General features: G+C 37.8%; 1 protein-coding gene across 7 annotated transcripts in view; it reads left to right on the top strand.

Moving 5' to 3' along the window:
- Positions 1 to 1,051: 1,051 nt before the first annotated feature.
- The window catches only part of MIA2 (MIA SH3 domain ER export factor 2), a 39,390-nt gene continuing 21,273 nt past the window's right edge, over positions 1,052 to 19,168 (top strand). For 2 of the 7 annotated variants that reach the window (XM_074542641.1, XM_026792605.2), the window contains exons 1-13: positions 1,052 to 1,335; positions 2,859 to 2,992; positions 4,270 to 4,356; positions 4,681 to 5,827; positions 7,569 to 7,784; positions 7,934 to 8,034; positions 11,054 to 11,185; positions 13,526 to 13,547; positions 13,665 to 13,753; positions 14,150 to 14,221; positions 14,893 to 15,003; positions 15,335 to 15,406; positions 15,807 to 15,911. In XM_074542641.1, coding sequence (XP_074398742.1) covers positions 1,221 to 1,335; positions 2,859 to 2,992; positions 4,270 to 4,356; positions 4,681 to 5,827; positions 7,569 to 7,784; positions 7,934 to 8,034; positions 11,054 to 11,185; positions 13,526 to 13,547; positions 13,665 to 13,753; positions 14,150 to 14,221; positions 14,893 to 15,003; positions 15,335 to 15,406; positions 15,807 to 15,911 — 2,403 coding nt within the window. In that variant the 5' untranslated portion in view covers positions 1,052 to 1,220. Of the gene's footprint in view, positions 1,336 to 2,858; positions 2,993 to 4,253; positions 4,357 to 4,680; positions 5,828 to 7,568; positions 7,785 to 7,933; positions 8,035 to 9,471; positions 9,661 to 9,912; positions 10,075 to 11,053; positions 11,186 to 13,525; positions 13,548 to 13,664; positions 13,754 to 14,149; positions 14,222 to 14,892; positions 15,004 to 15,334; positions 15,407 to 15,806; positions 15,912 to 19,168 lie in introns of those variants that run through there. The other 5 variants (XM_026792610.2, XM_005479813.3, XM_074542642.1 and 2 more) reach the window with 4 other exon arrangements.

Genomic DNA, 19,168 nt, shown 5'->3' with positions numbered 1-19,168 from the left:
GTCTGGTTGTGTTCAATAAGAACTTTCACAAGCCCAGATTCACAAATTTACCATTTACCAATCCAAAACTACAGGTCAAGCTGTGCTCAGTAAGAGCCTTCACTGTCCCAGATTCACACATAGCACACAGTTTGGTTTACTGAAACAACAAAAGCACAGACTTGGAATTGTTGTTGATAAACAGCACTAGATGTGACAGAGCTCTAACAATAACAATAATATTGTGTTAGCCTGGGTAATAACAATAATCCTATGCAGAAGCTTACCAAGCAGGCATCTCTGCTTGTGAAGAGGGGAGAGTAATGCACCACGGTCTTACCAAGTCAGCAAGAGTAAGTGATTCCAAGACCTTTTTGGGTCTTTCACTAAGTACATGAAAATTCTGTCCAGCTTACATACAGCCCCATCTTATTCTCCTCCTCCTTCTTTACATGTAGCATAATCTAGATAGAGGATTGAGCAGTATAGTCATGTATGTGGTAGGATATACTTCAATAATCTTATTAGCATACTCAGGGTGTGTGCTTTAATATTTAAATATTTAAACCCTTACTGAGGCAGATTTTGGCCATGGTGTCCTTCAAAGTTCCAGTCATATGATTTTGTTCTTTTCTGTTCAGTTCTTAGAGCCAAAACAGGTCCATCCTATCTCCACAGGGCCTCCTCCAGCCCACTCATCCTTTCTTGACGTCAGCTATGCAGAAACCCATCTGCAAAGATAAAGTAGAAGGAATGTGGTGTAGGCTGTAGATAGCAGGCTATCTTAGACCTTGCCAGGCTTCTTGGTCATCACACTACACCATCTTAAAATCACATGAAAGAGGTACATTAAAAATGCATTCATAATCGAGAAATAATCCTAATACAACTGCTGTTGAATTTCCTCCGGCACAACCTTATACGAACTCAGTACAGAAGAATCTTTCTGATAGAGGCTAAATTTTGATTTTACCAGAACTACTTTCTTTGTATTCAAAACATCAGCCAAGCTATCAGAACATAGTTAATTATTAATGCATGTGTATAATCAGGACACCTGACTCTGCAGATTGTTAGTAGGTTACCATAGTGTACTTCTGTTTAAGCAGATCAGAGAAGGAAAACAGGATTGAAAGTTTACTTGCAATGCTTTGTTAGGCTAAGGAAAATGTAGAATATTCTTGCTAACTGCCCATCAATGCAGTTTCCACAGTTTCAGTGCATTCTGGATTTAATCTAAAATGTCAAGGATCTTGGATCAGAGAATTCTGTTGCTAGTAATTTCATTTTCAGCAAGTGTGCAGAGTACAAAGGTACTTTCAAAATGGAAGAAGTGTGGTGATCCGGAATGTGAGAGTAAGTAAAAATTTGGTTTTTTCAAAGGGAGTCTGTGGTGTATATGCAGATGTTGGGAATCATAATTCCAAATTAGCAATGAAACAGACTAAAAATGAGTAGCCATAGCAAATGTTTGTGGTTACGTTTAAGAGCAATAAGCTTGAAATTTTAAAATAAAAAGAGAAAAAAAAGATTTGCTGGTTTGTTGTGTAAGGTTGTACATATCAAAGTTCAGTAAAAATATTTTTGAATAGCTCGTTTTCCTCAGGTGTCCCCAAAATGGACAGTATAAAACAGCTTTAAAGTATTTTTAACTAATTCTTAACAGGTACAAAATAAAAGAAACAAAATATAAATAAAATTGAAATGGTGGATTATAAACTGAGAAAGAAGACCCTTTCTCATGTCTATATAGTACATTCATAGCCCATTCTGCAGAACTCTTGAGGTTTTTTTTTCAACCGGCAAACTGGTTTGGGATTTCTTTTGTAATCCTTCTTACAAAACACTCTTTACAAAGCACAGTTAATATTTACTCTTTACTTATTGTTTATTCTTTTACATGAAGTAAGTGCTGTAACTATTTATTGTGGTTCTCAAAGTGTAAATAACTCTGCAGGAGGCAGAGCCACTGAACCACAAGTGGACAAATGTCCTGTTTAGTAAGCACTGATTACCATTGTGAAACCTGTCATAATCATAGCTGAAGCTGTTTCTAACCTGTTTCCATTTGTTTAGCAGACTTAGGTGTTGTATTTTCAATGTCTTTTCAATCTTCCATTTCCCCTGAAGTGGGAGAGACCTTAGATTTCCTGATAATGGATTTCCATTCTCTTGTGGGAGCCAACTTCAGTAGGTTTTGGATGTTCAGAGATGTCTATCTTTGTGGAAGAGCATGTGAAAGGGCCTCCAAACTGACCAGAGCACATTACTACTGAGTGGTTTCTGTGGGGGGACTGGGGTGGAGACAAAGAAAACAAAATAATTCAAACTGAACTGGAAACTTCAGTTTTAACAACATGTTTAATGTTTATATTCCTAAAATTTATGTATTTTCATCATAAGATAAATGTATGCAAAAAAGAGGACAAAATCCCTAAAATAATTACTAGATCTAAATTAGAATTTCTGAACTATAAAATTATAAATATGCCTGAGAAATACTTTTTAGCTGTTTAGCCTAAATAAATTTTAATGTTAATTTAATTACTTTAGTAGATTAGTAATTGCTAATCCTGCATACATTCTTTCTATTTAAGCATTGAAACCTTGGCTAAACAAGCACTTAAAAATGTCCATATAGGACAAGAGCTTTTCCCCTTGATGTCTGCAGTACATGGGAAAGAAAACAAGACAGGGCTGCTTTTTGCGTTAGTTATTTCCACATGATGACATAAATGGATTAATATTATAACAAAGCACATACATAAAAATGTTTGCTACTGCAATTCATCAGTATTTGATATATATCCGATTTCTTCAGTAAAGTGACTTCAGATAAAATGGATTCTGTATTTGTTTATTTCTTTCCATTATTCCAGAGGCAATGAGCCGAGTTCAAGCCACTACCGACTACTTAGGGCCTGACTGCCGGTATCTTAACTTCAAAACAGGGGAGGAGATCATCGTATACTCCAAACTTTCAAGGGAAAATGAAAACTTGTGGACAGGAAGCGTAAGTAATTCAATCTGAAAGACTTGCCCCATAAATATTTTAGGTATAGTAATAGCATAACAACCGCAGTCTGCTTGCTTCTAATATTCTAAAAGAGATCTTCTATCTCTTTTGGAATATTAACCAGCCATGGATGAGTACAGTATTTGGGTCATTGTTACCATCTTTATACAGAAAGAGAAAATCAAATCCTGGCAAAGATCACTCACAGAGAAAAAAAGTCAAGATCCAAATACAAGTTTTCTGTTTCCTTCATCTTATCATCTGGCTGTAATTATTTAATCTAGTTTCCTTGAAAACACTCAGATCTATCAGGTCAGGTTCCTACCTATAGGTCTGTGGGTAAGACATCCAGTACTGGGACTTGGCTTCACAGTCCAGTGCTTAAGGAAAGCTCCCAGAGAAGTTAACAGGCATATTTAATTACTTGGAACAAGTGTCAATGAAATTAGAACAGTCATTTAAGAAGGAATGGATGCATTGATCCAAATCAAGTTTTACTGCTAGTGAGACCATGTAAGTGCTTCAAAACTACAAGATATTAGTACATTTTTGTGTAGGGTTTTTTTCTGTAAATAATCTGTCACATCTATTGTATAACAGGGACATTCTGTCTTCCTTTCTTTTTCATCCAAGAGTATCTTTGCAGGTACCTCACTATTTCTTGCTTTCCAAGATATATCCCTCCATTAAAGGCTACATGCAATGGTTTGATGTAAAAACAGCAGTGGTTTTTTGGCCAGAGGGACTTGATTCTTCTGGGCCCTATCACTAACTTATTTTCTGTAGTGTTGCCATCTTCTTTGTCATTTTCTCTTGAGCTGCAGCTAGTCTCATATCTGAATTTCATATCCTACTTTTCTGTAACTCAATACGGGTCATTAGTTATTAAGGCATGACATTTTTCCCACTTGAGACAATGGGAAATTTGCAGCCAATTTTAGTAGGATCTGGCTGTGACCATCAGTGCACACACCACTGTCTTCAGCTGAAGCAGCTTTAAGGCTACTGCTTTGGTACTGCACAAACACATGTTCATAAAAATAATACAGAATATAATAGCATGGAGTAATATCCTTCCTTTTGCTTTCTAAAATGGCAAGGGGAACACTTCCATGAAGGAAAAATAAACCAATTATTTGACAAAACAGAATTAAGGAGATAGGGGGCTGTTCTATAAGTTTATTGTTCGTCCGTACTTTTCCAGCACATGTGCGAGTCCCTAATATATATATCACTGAAGTTTAAATGCTCTTATTAGTTTTACTTTTTTACAGAAAGGAAAGGATTTTGGCTATTTCCCAAGACATGCTGTGGAGGTTGAAGAAGTTTTAATTGGAGAAGAAGTTGAAGTGTTCACTAAGGTAAATCAACATTACTATATTTTCCAATGTAGTTTACAACAATTGAAAATCTAATATCCAGTAATATCCAGTTAGAAATTCAGCTGTTGGTGGATTATTTCAGATTATTCAAAATATGTTTTTATAATTGTTCCAGTTGTATGTTTATTGTTCTCTAAAATAACTTCTATAGATATAAATATATCTGGATCTAGATGTATAACCTTTAGGAATAATATGATTAATTACAGTTCTTTGTGTAAAGTTATAACAGAAAGAACAAGGATATATTTTGCTGTAGGATTACACATTAGAACATTCTAAAAGTTAATATTATTCTTTTAGGAAACTGATTTCCTTTGTCTTAATGAAGATAAGTACAATTTTGAAAATGAAGATAACACATCACATGATCACAAAAAAGAAAGTGAATATTCATTGTCTGATGCAGAATCAAAGCTGCTTGAAAACAAACTCTTAAAATATACAAGAGACCCCATACAAAATGAAGAAAGAACTGAATCAGTTTCTGAAAATGACTCAGAGGAATCTCACATTGAGGAGTCTATAAACAAAAAGTTGGTTACAAAAGATGATACTGAAGAGCCACAAATGCAAAATAGTCTCCCAGTAGAACCTGTTCAAACTCAGTCTAGTTGGATTTCAGGATGGTTCACCACAGAAACTGATGAAGAGCCCTTAAAAGCTGTTACTGAATCTTCAGAAGCAAGTAATTATCAAGGCAGAGAAACAGAGGTAGCAGCTGAAAATTACAGCTTTACAGATTTACAGGAGTCAAATGATAAGGAGGAACAAGAACCCCCTGCATCTGGTTGGTTTGAAGGTGGACTGACAAGCTTTCTGTATTTTGGTGAAAAGAATGAAGATGTTGATTTGGCATCAGAAAAGAATGATCCACAAACACATGATGTCTCTGGTGTGCCCGAGCATTCTAGTACTGAACAGGGAACAACAGCCACTGAGGTATTGCCTCAAGAAGAAACGAGTGGAAGCCAAGAATCCAAATCAAATTGGTTTAATTTGGGTTTAAGTGATGTTCTTAATTTTGGCCATGCTGAGGAAGCTACAATTGCTACAGAGGACCAGAGAAGCAGAGAAACAACGGTTCAAGCAAATAAGAATGAGGAAGAGCAGACTTTAGACCAGAAAGAATTACATATGGGCAAAGAATCAAAGGAAACATTTAATGCGGTGACAGATGAAGGAGATGAGAATTATGCACAAGAAATAAAAGATTCAAACAGTAACAGACCAAATCCTGGGGAGGTACCAGCATGTGCACATACTCTTAATGACACCAAAAACACCTCAAATAGCAGAGAATCATATTTTGATACACTAACACATGACAAAGAGAAGCCAAATGAACTTCACAGCTCAGAAGAAGACTTGGTATCAGAAAGCCAACTGCTGAGAAATAGTGGAGCTGAAAAGAAAAATCAGGAGTCAGAAAGCAGACGTGGCCAATCAGGTTGGTATACAAATATCTATAATAGATTTATTTAATTATAATATGGGCAAACATGATAATCAACAGCAACTTGAGTCAATTGCATCAAATCAATTGTCTAGTTCTCATGATCCCCCCCAAATTGTGATCCCTCAGACATAAAAAATACAGGAGAAAAGCCTGAAATATCTGAAGAACAAAGCCATAGCTTCTCTTTTAGTCATTTTGAGGACATACTGAAATTTCTGAGTTCAACAACAAAAGAAGGGCAAGTACAGCATTATGGGGAACAGCCAAGAACTGCAAATAATCATCTGGGCATCAAGAAGACCTCATGTGACAGTGAACCAAGTCTTAGTCTGAAAACATCCAAACTAGTCAAAGGTTATGGTGTACAAAAAATTCAGCATCCAAAAGCCATTTCAAAATGGATAGTACCATAAAAGATGAAATTCACAAACCACAGAATAAAAGTGTCACAGAGTTTTTATGAATACATCAAATATTTCAGTCAGGACATTTTTAATGATGACCATCATCAGAAATCATACAGGCATATATTGTATGATAAATAGATTTACCAACCCCATTAATTACATTTCAACAATTTTATTTAAATTAAAACAAGATGTTAAACAACCCTTAGAGTATCTCTGTGATGGAAGCAAGCTGCTGCAGCAGCACCAGCAATTTGAAAAGATTCACAGTGAAATCACAGCTTACTCAACTAAAGATAATGCTGTGTGGAGGGCACAGGTCATTGTGTCTGCACAAAAGGGGCACAATTTGGACACTGAGCAGGAAAAATATACAGAAAAAAGGAATATTCTTCTAGAGCTGCCAGAGCTTTTGTCTGCTATAACAATTAAGTGTGCTGCCCAAACTGCAGCTCAAGTTACTAATGTTTCACTAACAGTGATTTAGCAAGAACAAAATATCCTTTGTTGGCAAAAATAAAACCACAACAGATAGAACACTGTCTCCTCCTGGTGATTTAAAATGAAGAGGTAGTGAGCCTAACTCATACCAGTTATGGACTGATCTATGATATTTCAAGGATCTGATAACATAAGTTGAGTTAATAGAATTGTAACAGTTTCAGAGCAAATTACTCCTCTTGAACTACTGGACTACTTTGCATGTGTATCTTTGGCCAGCACTGTCTTGAAGCATATGACCAAATTTAACAATCCGTAACTTTTTTCTTTGTGGGTAAGCATGGTGTGGGTTTTTTTGCAAGCAATATTTTATTGGCTTCAGGCATTAATTCCAAGTTACTAAAACTGAGGCAGCCAGGTGCCTTCAGTCATACTTCTACATGAACATGCCTGTGGTTTCTTGTATTTTGCAGGGAAGCTTGGTATCTTGGAATTTGTTAATCTTTAATCCTCCATGGTATTTTCAACTGTTCTCGCTCTAAAGCTTACCCCACTTGTATTTGGATATAAAAAAGAGACCTGCTAATCCTGACTAGGGAATCTACAAACTATCAAAACCAAACATATTTTTTTCCTGAGCACTTATTTTTTACTTACTTTACTACAATGTAAGTTTTGCTTAAAGCTCTATCCTTCAAATCCTGAGATAATTATTTGTATAGTGTTTCTTAAGTCATACATCTGTTGCCCATTTACTCTAGTGTTGGGCTTTAAGTTGAGGAAAATAAAAACCAAAAAAAAAATCTCTGTAAAAGTTAATATCTTATAGGAGTAAGTTGAATCCTCTAAAAGTAACCATGATTTCCCTTCACAATTATGTGCAGGAGTAGGCAGAAGAAAGCTACTAGAAGAAACACCAGAGAAGGAGCATGAAATGTATGTAGCTGAAGACAGTGAACATGACAGTGATCAAGATTCAAAAGCAACAGCCATTGCTTCAGTAAATTCTGAAACAAAAATGGACAGTTCAGCATCTGACTCTGAGGCTGATGTCAAAACGTCTTTCTCTGATGCCATCCAGAACTATGTTCCAAGTAATGGTAAGTGCTAAGTTCTGTAATTTTGAGGAAAATAAATTTGCAATCTTAAAAAAAAAAGCAAAACAGAAACCAATTAATCCAGTTTGAATTATATGAAGTTGACAATAGTAATGTAAAACCTCTTGTTTTATTCCTTATGATCCAACCAGAAGGAGGCTGGATACATCAGATATTTGAATGCTTGAATGCTCTTGAGTTCAGAGAAACAATAAAATCTGCATCATCAGCAGTGGTGATTATCATCCAAACGGTAAGAATTCTTTCCAGGTTATAACATCAACATTAGTGCAAATTTAAGCCAGCCACAAGTAATGTTCTGCAGTGAAACTCCTAAAAAAAATCCTTTTAAATAAACCCTCTGCAGCTCCCTGCTTCCAGGATGCCAAATGAGACAGAGCACAAGAAAATGTTAGGTCAGCTGCTCATCATCTGCCCCTTTGCAGTGCACAATCTGATGAATTTAGGGTGTGAGGATTTGGGGTTTTGTTTTGTGGGCTTTTTTAACAGGCAGGAAACACCTGAGTGGTGTTTTTAATTTTTTGTTTGGTTTTGTTTCCTTTTTTTTTTTTTTAATGAAACTAATAGCTCCCTCTAGTTCAGAACAGTACTCATTAAATTTGCTTAGACTTAAAAAACTGGGCTTATGATGAATAAAATAACCGGAGAAGTTCCCTTGTTTTTAAAGCGTATTTTCAAAGCCTTGATTCACAAATCCTACCCACATTCGTAATTGCATTAAAAATACGTTTCTGTTAACCACGTCTTCTGTCAATAGGTTAAACAGGAAATGGCAACACACTGCAACATGTTTCTATGCAATATATATATATATATATATATATATATATATATATATATATAAAATAGAAATGGGGTTATTATTGCTATGGGGGTGTCTTAAACATCGAAACGTAGCGCAGAGTGAAGGTGAACCTTAAGGGGCACAACTGCACAAGAAACAACGCTGCCCAAGCACCGTGAGGAAAAGGTTCCTGCACTGTCTGCTCTAAGTAAGAGATGGTGGCCGGTGCAGTGCCATTTGTAAACTTCACTGTGGTGCTTTGGTTTAACTTCGTTTAGATGGGGTAATTGAAGTTTAAGAACCACATACATTTATTTCTGATTTCCAGTGTATGTATATAGAATACGGTTAATTTGTAGTTTAGGATGAGGAAAACGCAGGGGCTTTGTCCCTTGTGACTGACTGCACCTCACTGACAGTTCACTGCTACGGCCAAACTCGTTCTTGTACTGTTTGATACAGATAAAAAAGCTAAAAAAGGCACTTCCACCTTCCACCTGTCCTGGTCCCTTAGGTGCTTTGCAGTCCAGTCACTCACCTTGCATTGTAAAAGTCGCTAGCACATGGGGGGTTTTTTGTGGGTTTGTTTTGTTTTGTTTGTTTGTTGTTGGGGTTTTTTTGTGGGTTTTTTTGTTGTTGTTGTTGTTGTTGTTGTTGTTGTTGTTGTTGTTGTTTGTTCGGTGGTGGTGGTGTTTTTTTTGTTTCGGGTTTTTTGTTTGTTTGTTTTGAAGTAGTTAAAAAACAAAACCCAAATCAAATTAGCGTTAATCCTAGTGAATGAGACGAACGAGAATCCTTTGCTATGTGGCATTGCGTCTCCCCTTACACCTGCTACCAGCAGCCCGCCAGGGTCATTTTTAGCACAGGCACGCGGCAGCGCTCGGGCCCGCCCAGCCCTGGCTCCCGGGACCCACCTGCGGCCCGGCCCGGCCCTGCCCGCCCCACCGGCACTGCCGGCCCCGCCGCCCGGGCCGGGACACGCGCGGCGGGCGGCCTGCCGGGAGCCGGGCCTGCCCTGGGAGCTTTACTGCCGTGCCACGGGCGAGCATGGAGGCGGCCAGCGCCGCTCGGGAGGTGAGTTTCTCTGAGCGCAACTTCAGGGAGGAAGAGGAGCAGGTTCTGCGGGGCCACGTCCGTGCCGGTGGGCGCACGCCGAGGGCAGCTGCCGGTGCCTCCGGCTCCCGTGCCCGGGGAGTGTCTGCCGGCGGAGGTCGGGAGCCGCGCTGGGCCCCGCGGCTGCCACCTGTGCGGCGCGCCCCCCGCTCCCCCCGGCAACAGTGGTTCCTCCCCGCCCCCCCGGCGGGCGGTGGTACGGGCCGGTTGTCAGGCGGCGGGCCGGAAGGGGCGCGCGCCGCCCGCGGGAAGATGGCGGCGGGCGGGCGCGGGGGGCCCGGGGCCGGCACCGGCGGCGGCACGGCCGGGCTGTGGCCGGGGCTGGGGGACAGCGCCCGCCGCTACTGCGGGCTGGCCTGGGAAGGGCTGCGCTGGGTGAGTGACCGAGTAACGCGGGGCTCGGCGCAGCCCCCGCGAGGGCCGGGGGCTTGTGCAGCGCTGCCGCCGAGGGGCTCGGGCAGGGAGAAACCGAAATGAAGGCTTAAGTGCACAGCGCCGGGTCCTTAGGCACGGCTCACGTGTGGTAAATTGGGGCCACATGGAGCACGTCGTATCTTTGAGCAAATAGATCTGTTTACAAATGAAACGCGAGTGTATCGAAGTGTTTAAAATGTGTTAAATCACCGGTGTGTACAGTATGTTATTTTAGCATCAGGTTGGTTGAACAGGTTTTTCTACCAAGCAAGTTTTCTACGAGACTGTTAAGAAGTACTTACTGTTGTTGATTCTAACAGCAGTGAAATGTGTAAGGCAACTCAAAGGAGAATTTTCCGTAGTAAATTCTCAGTTCCTGAAGAGGCCAACAAAAAGGCTGTAGTGGCACTTCTTACAAGGACACGTAGTGATAGGATAAGGGGAGATGGCTTTAAACTGGAAAGGATGAGTTTAGGTTCGATAAGAGAAGGAAATTCTTTACTGGGGGTGATGAGGCACTGGAGCAAGGTGTCCAGAGAATCTGTGGATGCCCCATCTCTTGGAGGTGTTCATGGGCAGGCTGCATGGGTTTTGGGGAAGTAGGTCCAGTGGGAAGTGCTCTTGCCACTGGCAGAGGGATTGAAACTAGATCTTTTAGATCCCTTTTAAGCCAAATCATTCTGTGATAATTGATAGTCTCAGAAAGAAAAGTTTTCAGAGCTTTATCTGCTCGTTTTCATGTCTTGTTGGAACTTTTTTCCTTCACCTGGTAGATCTGTCGTTTAAAAATCAAATGCTTCTGTTAACCATTTTCTCAGAGTTTTGGGAAAAAATAGATAAACAAGCCTTGGAAGTAAACAATGTCAACATGTAATGTCTGTTTCTGTGGATAATATTAGCCTCTTTTCCTTTAGCTGAAGCTTTTTACTTTACTTTTCAGGCTGTGGCTTCACTGCCTGAAGATATGAGACCTGGGCCTGATCTGTATGGTTTCCCGTGGGAAATAGTGATTTGTGCTGGCATTGTTGGAGCCTTGACCATTCTGCTGTTCCTGTACAGAAGTTATCAATCAGTAAGTGTTGTGGTCTGACCCCACACAGTAACTAAAAACCACACAGCCACTCTCTCACTCCCTCTGTCAGGTTGGAAAGAGGGAGAGAATCAGAGGACTAAAAGTTAGAAAACTTGTGCATTGAGATGAAGACAGTTTGATAGGAAAAGCAAAAGCAGTGCATGCTACAAAGCAAAACAGAGAATTGATTCACTGCTTCCCTTGGGCAGGCAGGTGTTCAGCTGTCTGCAAGAAAGCAGGGCTCCATCACATGTAGCAGTTACTCTAGAAAACAAACTCCATCACTCCACACCCCCCCTCTTCCTCCTCCTTCCCCTCAGCTTTATGTGCTGAGAATGATGTCAGCATGGTGTGGATTATCCCTCTGGTCAGTCAAGTGTCCCCTCCCTGCTGCTTGTGAGCTTGCAGCCTCCTTGTGGGTGAGAAGCAGAAGAGGTCTTGACTCTGTGAACACTGCTCAGCAATATCTCAAACATCCATGTGTTTTCAGTGCTTTTCAGCACAAGTCCAAAATACAGTACCATGCCAGCTACTGTGAAGAAAATTAACTGTATTCCAGACAAAACCAGCCCAGAAAGTGTTCAAGTTACTTGCAGATATGTAGAGTGCATTAATAGTTTGCATTGAAGTTGTTATCCTTCCTGTTCAAGATAGATAATGCTTCAGAGTTTTAAGTCTATTGTGATTGAATTTAGAATCTCTAGAAGAGAAGTTGAAAAGTCTGTTTTGTCAAGAGAATAAGTGTTTGAATATGTAATGAGTGACTGTTGTAAGAGGAAATGCAGTGAAACTTGCTGCAGTAAGGCTTCCTCTTTTTAATTTCTACAGTGAACTTGCAAAGTCAGCCCTTAAATTATTTTCACAAGATACAGATATCTTCCCTAGGGTGTATGTATTGCTATGTGTATTGGTATCTCTGTGACTAGCCTGGACATAGCCAGAGCAGCTCAGGTCTTACAAGCAAAAGCAATCCATGTGATGTCCTGTCAAGGGAGGCATTTTACAACTCTTTGAACAGTGACACCTGGATTCTGTTTATTGCAACACTGAACCAATTTAACTGCATGCTCTTTTTGAGCACTAATCTGATGACTCTGAGAGTTGCAGTACTGAAACCTTTCAATGCACAAATCAGAGTATATTTTTGAGGTAATGCCTGTCTTCTCTTGAGAGTAAGTAAAGATCTGAGTAATAAAAGTTGCCTACCATACTTTCCCTGCTATGGAAATGGGGTCAGTATCTGTAATTCAGTATTCTAAACTTCTTCCCATTTTTCACATTCTCTCATACAGTCATTGTGATTTGGGTAGTAGGTGTAATGACACTCATGTTTTAAGACTGGTTTCATAGCTGGTTAGTTTTTCAGTTATGAGCAACTGCATTTTTAGGGTTTTAACATGAACTGACCTTTTCTGTAAGGGGATCAGTGTTTAGAGGCATCCCTCTGGGTGATACAAAAGGCATTTGAGCTGAAATCATGCAAGCAAGCTAACCTGGTATTGTTTTCCTCCTGCACATGCCACTTAGGGCAGGAGATATTACAGAAGTTATTGATGGCTTTTTCAGTCATCCATACTTAGAACTGCACTGGCGGCTCCTTGAAGAATTGATGGTCACTGAAAAGTAATGGAGTAACTAACCATACATTGGGGATGATAGGATGAAAGCATGCTTACAACTTCCTTACCCTTTTTTCGTTATTTGGACTCCTTGGCTTTAAATTAGGAGGAAACAGGGAAGATCTGAGGGCCCCATTGTTACATCAGGCACATGACCCAGGCCCAGCTGTGAGAGAAATGCTGTGTTGTAACAGTTCTGTGGGTTCAGCCAAGTTCTGCATCCTTGTAGAGGCCATTTGTGACAGATTTTGCCCTGCAGTTTGTTAGATTCTGATTTTAGTGCACTAGACCCTATGTGGCAGCTGCTCACTTACTGCAGCTTTCGCTGTTGTGTGTTGTAATGTGTGGGAGATCTTTCCCAATAGGAAATCTGAGCTCATGTGTGGAGCTTCCCCCTCCCTTCCTTCTCCTACTTTTCTGACTGTGTTCTATGTGGTGAATATACAAAGGTGTGTTATTAAAGTGATCCAGGTGGAAACTAATCTCCTTTCCCCTCTTTTGTCTGATAAGAGTGGGAGAAGGACAGGGCAAACACGCAGACACGGAGGAGGTGGGAGCAGCAGATATGATTGCCTGTTTTTTGTAGGAGCCATATTTATATTCCTTTTTATAGTTCCATGGTTAAACTTGGCATGGAATCACAGCTTAAAAGATTAGTTTTCAGATAATATGTGAGAGTAATTGATTATTTCATTTTCAATATTTATTCTCTTTTTTCCAGGTTAGAAGTCGACTTTATGTAGGTAAGCTTATTTTTGATACTTAATTTTTCATATTTCTCTGGAATATGACTTTATTCTTTCTTTTTTTCACCTTTAATTATTTGGATGATGCAACATTTGCTTGCCTTTCACTTTTAGGAAGGGAAAAACAGCTTGCCAATAAAGTTGCTGAACTAGTTGAAGAAAAATGCAAAATTCTTGAAAAGCTCAGCCTCTGCAAAAAAGAGGTAACAGTCCTCATTTATTGCTTTCAGATGTGTTGTAGGAATGGATTCTATCAAGTAAAGTATTAACTTTTAGAAAAGTAAGATGTTTTAAAGCTTACAAAGGGATTCTTCAAATGCTTTTTTCTGTCAGTGTCTTTAAGAGCAGTTAAGGTGTTAGCAAGTTCTGACTTCAAACTCTCAGTACGATATATTTCACTGGAATCAACTTCAAGATGTCATATTTTTTTGTTTATATCACTGGGATAGTGTAGTAGGGTTAAGGCTTATTGATTTCCAGCAAGGTGCATTTGTGAATATTTAGGTGATGTCTGTGTTTCAGACTAGAGCATTCCAAATTAATGCTAGTATTTAGTTAATTATTTACCTATATTCTGACATAAAGTAATTCCTTTTCAGTTTGAAGATTTACAATTGTCTCTGAAGGATGGTAACACTACGAAAGAATCAACAGATGCATCTTTTATTGAGGTAAAAGATTAAAGGAATTTGTTGCTTCTACAATATAAGGCAGTATTTTAGCAAAAATGTGGCCCATATTAAAAAACACCCAAACAAACTAAGTAAAAACAATAACAAAAAAAGTCAGACAAACCCAAAAACTCCAACACAATAGTTTTAATTGGGTTACTGAAAATGACTTAAAATCAAAGCATTTAAATTAAGAGAAGCCTTTTTTAACAATTGCATTGAGGATGAGTAATACTAGAACAAATGGCATATTGGACAATATTTAAGGAGTAAATTGTTCCCATTTCCAGGAGAGAGGGTAGTGCATGATTTTTTTTCCTCAGCTTATCTAATTCAAATAATTTCCACAGTCTACAGGTGCACAGTTTTAAAGAAAAATTACCACTACATTGTTTATATCTCCCAAACTGAGAATATATTTGTAAAAGAGTTCTGGATAAGTGAATCAAATACCCAAGGCTCTATAAAATTAATGTTAAAAAAAGCAAGTAGGTTTATTTCATTTTGCACCTCAGATCCTACAGAGCTAATTCTTACAGTTTTTATTCGTGCTGGAGTCTCTAGAGTATTTGAGTAAAACATACTTTTCTGTCATATTTAAAATATACTTATTGTCTTCATATGTAGTTAATATCACATGTTTTATTAACTCACAAACCAACTCGATTTAGGAAATGCATGAAAAGCTGAACAAGTCAAACTTGAAACTGAACGAGGAAATAGAGAATCTGGAAAAAGAACTGGAAGAAGAAAAATCAAAGCAGTTGGAAAATGATACCTTGGTAAGAATAAATAGAATCCTTTCTTTCCATTCATTTCAGAAAAAGTTCTCACAGAAAAAAATCTCTGCAGATAAGACAAACTATTTTCTTTGTGTGTTCTGAAATAAAAACTACATTTGCCATTTTGTCTTCCCTGTAACATTAGAAAAATGATCAAGGAAAATATTCAAAAGTAAAAAAGCCAGTTTTGTTGCAACATGGTTTTACACACATTTTTACTGACTCAGCAGTAGAACTTTCTCAGTTTAAAAATAAAAATAATTTTATCAATTGCCTAGACATCGTCAGTCAAATATGTGAAAGGTGGTGTATGACAACTAATAATTTTCAGGTGGCTGAAATTCAGGAGAAAGTGGAGTCTTTAGAGAATGAAGAAAAATCTATCCAGTCACAAATTGATGAGGTATGTCTAACCTTTATAGTTTCTGTTTTCAAATCTTTGCAATTTCTATGTTTGCCATGTAGTTACTGCTTTAATTTTTTTTTCTGTCAGGGGTACAGAGATCATATGCTGTGTAAACCGAAAGAGTTTGTAAAGCTTAGTACTTTGGTCTGGCTTGATTGAGCAACTTTTAATTTCATATAGTGATCAGCACCATGTCTTTTCTTAGTTTTCTTGCTCCTCAATGATACATAGTATTGTAGAACTACAATCTGCAAAAACTGTTGAAATTGTAGAGAAAATGTGACAATATATATGTAGCACAGCCAGAAAACCTAAGACAAGTCTGGTAATACCGTCATGACCCCACCTATGTCTTCACCAATGCCATTTAAGCAACAGACTTTTTAATTTCATTTAGGCCAAGTCCACCTTAAAAGTGTATCAGATTAATACTGAGAGACTCAAGACATCTGTTCAAGATGCAGTAGATGAAAACAGCCATCTCCAGGAAAGTGAAAAACAGGTAGGTTCTTCCTAGCCATCCTTAGAAATACTGTGTTTTCCCATGATACTGATAAATATGATTTCTCCAAAGAGCTCATCCTCAACAAGTGTACTGACCTCTTGTGTGTTTTAGTAAATGGAATGAGGAAGAGGACATGGTTTTTAAAACAATTTTATGTTTGTATAAAATAATTCTGTTTTAAAAGAAATGCAGTAGCTACAGTTTGTGGGGAATCATGCATGGAGCTCAGTGGAAGGAGAACATGTGATAATATAATTCTGGTAAGAACTTTGCTGAGACCTGTTGGAAAGCAGAAATACCTGAACAAGTCCACTGCTAAGATTTTCTACAGAGGCAGAGAGGAAATTCTTTTACTTGGTCTAGAAAACCAAAGAAATTGAGGAATTTCAGAGTATTCAGAAGACAGGTAAAAAACATACTCTGGTACCACTGTAGATGTATTAATTGAAGGTCAGGTATGTAATAGAGAGGAACAGAAAAGATTGTTACTTCCCAAATTTAATTGTCTATTTTCCTCAGTGCTGTAGCCAGATCACAAAGAACACTGAATGTTTTAAAATATTTTGTATATGCAATAGTTGTCCTTTGCAACAGGTTGCTTTACAGTGCAGCTATTTTTTTTCCTAATAAATAGATATTTAATGTTCTGTGTAATGTTTGTTTTAAGTGGTTTATTGTAGTTTTAATGGATATGTGCTTATTTTCCTGACTGATTGATGATCTGAGAGATATTATCACCCTGTTGTCTGAGGAATAACCTGATAGATATTTGCATGGGAGAAAGAGTAGTGGAAGTACAAGCCTGTTGCTTTCTAGCAGTCTTATAAAAAGCTGGGGAGTGCTTTAGTCCTCTCTGTCAAAACATGGTGTATGTCAGACTTAGTGGTTCAGGAGAAAAGAAAGGGATACATGAAATAAATTTTTTTTTGCAGGAGGAATATTTCAGTTCTGCACAACTCTGTTAGTAAAACTTGGTCTTTTTCCCTAATTCTAGAAGCAGTCTGTGTTTGTGATTAGCAAAAAAGGAAGACAGTTTTATTTAGAGCTGTGGGTGGAGAAGCAGTGAATTTGATTGTTATAATTGTGAGATTAAGTTACTTGAGAATTATATGCTTTCAAGAGTCTTTTTTTTCCTAATCTCTACATCCTCTTTATTTTTGTGAGGAGGAAGGGTCTGGTCTCAGTGCTGTGTTTCAAATGTGACAGTATTCTTATGTAATAAATTTTGAGAAGCAATACATAAATTTTTAATAGAGAGGAGTTTTCTTTTCCCTCCCCATGGTCATTTTTTGGGTTCAAATAGAAATAATCCAATTATTTGTGTGTGACAAAAATCTTCACTTTCCTTCCTTTTTAATAAAGTAAAAAAATAGTACTTAGATAATACTAAGTGTTGGCAATTGCCTGTATTTCTTAGGTAATCATTTTACATCAAGGAAAACCAGGGGGGGAAAAAATCAGTAAAACCAATTTTCAGTGTTTAATTTTCACGTTCCTAGATAAAAAAAAGTTCTTTTGTATTCCTTCCAGATAAAACAACCTGGGTATAAGTATTTTCTTAACCACATTATTTAGGATTAATTGCTACACTTTGTTGTTAACTGAGGTTTGTTGCAGTTTTTATAAGTTTGAAAACATTGGTGCATATTGTAGTTTGTTGTGCTTTTTAGTAGATAAATAACCTAATGTTATTTGTTGCTGGAACCTGATAAGGAAAAAAGAAAAATGTCTGCTTTATTTATTTGTGTTCTCATTTCTGAGGTGCTTTCTAATTGAGTGTTAGTTTACTGTATCAGATTATACATATCCTACTTTGTTTTTGTATTTTACTTTTTTTTCAAAGATGGAATTTCACATATGCTCAAAAGGTAACAAAGGTGCTATTTGTTCACAGAAACTAGAGTCCTTTCTCTCTCTCTTCATTTGCATAAATAGGTCATAATCTGGCACATCATAGCTTAAACTTTGTAGGAGATGTGCTGTTTTAGGTTTGTGATGTGTCAAAGAGAGGATTGGGCCTTTTAGGTTGAACAAGGGAAGTGTTAATGAACTTCCGTGCTTTGCTGTTTTTTTGGTTTGTTTTTCTTCTTCAGGATCATTGGAAATATATATTGCTTTAGCTCATTGCAAATCCTTGCTGTTTCTCTTTATTGTAATTCTTACAGGTGTATAAAGTCATGTAAATTTATTTTCTCTTTGGCTTCATGAAGAAGAAATCTCTTAATAGTCATCTTTTGATGATGGAAATGATAAAAATAGTTGTCTGTGTATGTCGTCTAATCTCTAATATATTGTTTGCATGATGCTGCAAATTCATACGTGGCTTTTATGGCTTGGAAGATGCAGTTGTGTGCCAAGGGGCAATGTGTGTTAATTCGATTCTAGTCACATACCTTTGTTCTGTGCTGTCTGGTTTCTCTTTGATAAGTAGTGTTCAAGCTTGCTTGTCTATTTGCATGGCAGTTCCCCTGTTTAATTACCATTTTCTGGTTGTATTTTTAGTATAACTGCCTGTTATGTTCTTCTTGCTCAGCTTAGTTATTCTTTTCTGTACTTTTACTCCTCTTGAATTGATAGCCTGTTTTGCAACTGAAGCAGTATTTTTTGACAGACTCTTAAGACAGTTTGGTTGTACTTTACCCCATGTTGTGGTAGCACGTGTTTTGTCTTAACAGAAATTTGCATCTGTTCAATGTTGTTCTCACAATGTCATGAGTTAATATGTTGCAGTGGTTATTTTTAATAGCTGATGATAAGGTGTTCTAATCCCTTAACTCAGTAAAATATTTTTGTGAAATGAGATTTTGCTAGGGAATATCTGTAAAATGTAACCTTGGAACCTACCTATCATTTTAGTTAAGCAGAGTCAATTGCAGAGATACATACTAGTAGGTGTTGATTACACACAGCTGTGACTTTCATTAATGGGGAAGCTTTCTTAAAATAATATTTTAAAACTGCTTGAAGAGGTATGGAGGAAGAGAAATAGTACCGTTTTGCAAGTCACATGACTATAAATAACTGCCTAAAAGCTTCCTGTTTTCCCTTACTTCTTTGACTGTTTCTAAAAAGACACAGGCACCATTTCAGAAGTGTGTATTCCTATTGGGGTGTGTTTTCCATCCATTCTCCAGTGTATGTCATTGTTAAATAAATTGTCACTATTTTATATTCATTGCTATTGTCACATCAAGGTTTTTAAACTTCAGTGGAATAAACTAAACATGTGCTATAAATGCTTAAAAATATCCTAA

Source organism: Zonotrichia albicollis, chromosome 6, assembly GCF_047830755.1.
Source record: "Zonotrichia albicollis isolate bZonAlb1 chromosome 6, bZonAlb1.hap1, whole genome shotgun sequence".
Classification (NCBI taxonomy): Eukaryota; Metazoa; Chordata; class Aves; order Passeriformes; family Passerellidae; genus Zonotrichia; species Zonotrichia albicollis.
Note: the sequence above shows the minus strand (reverse complement) of the source record. Positions and strands in the feature narration are given on the sequence as shown.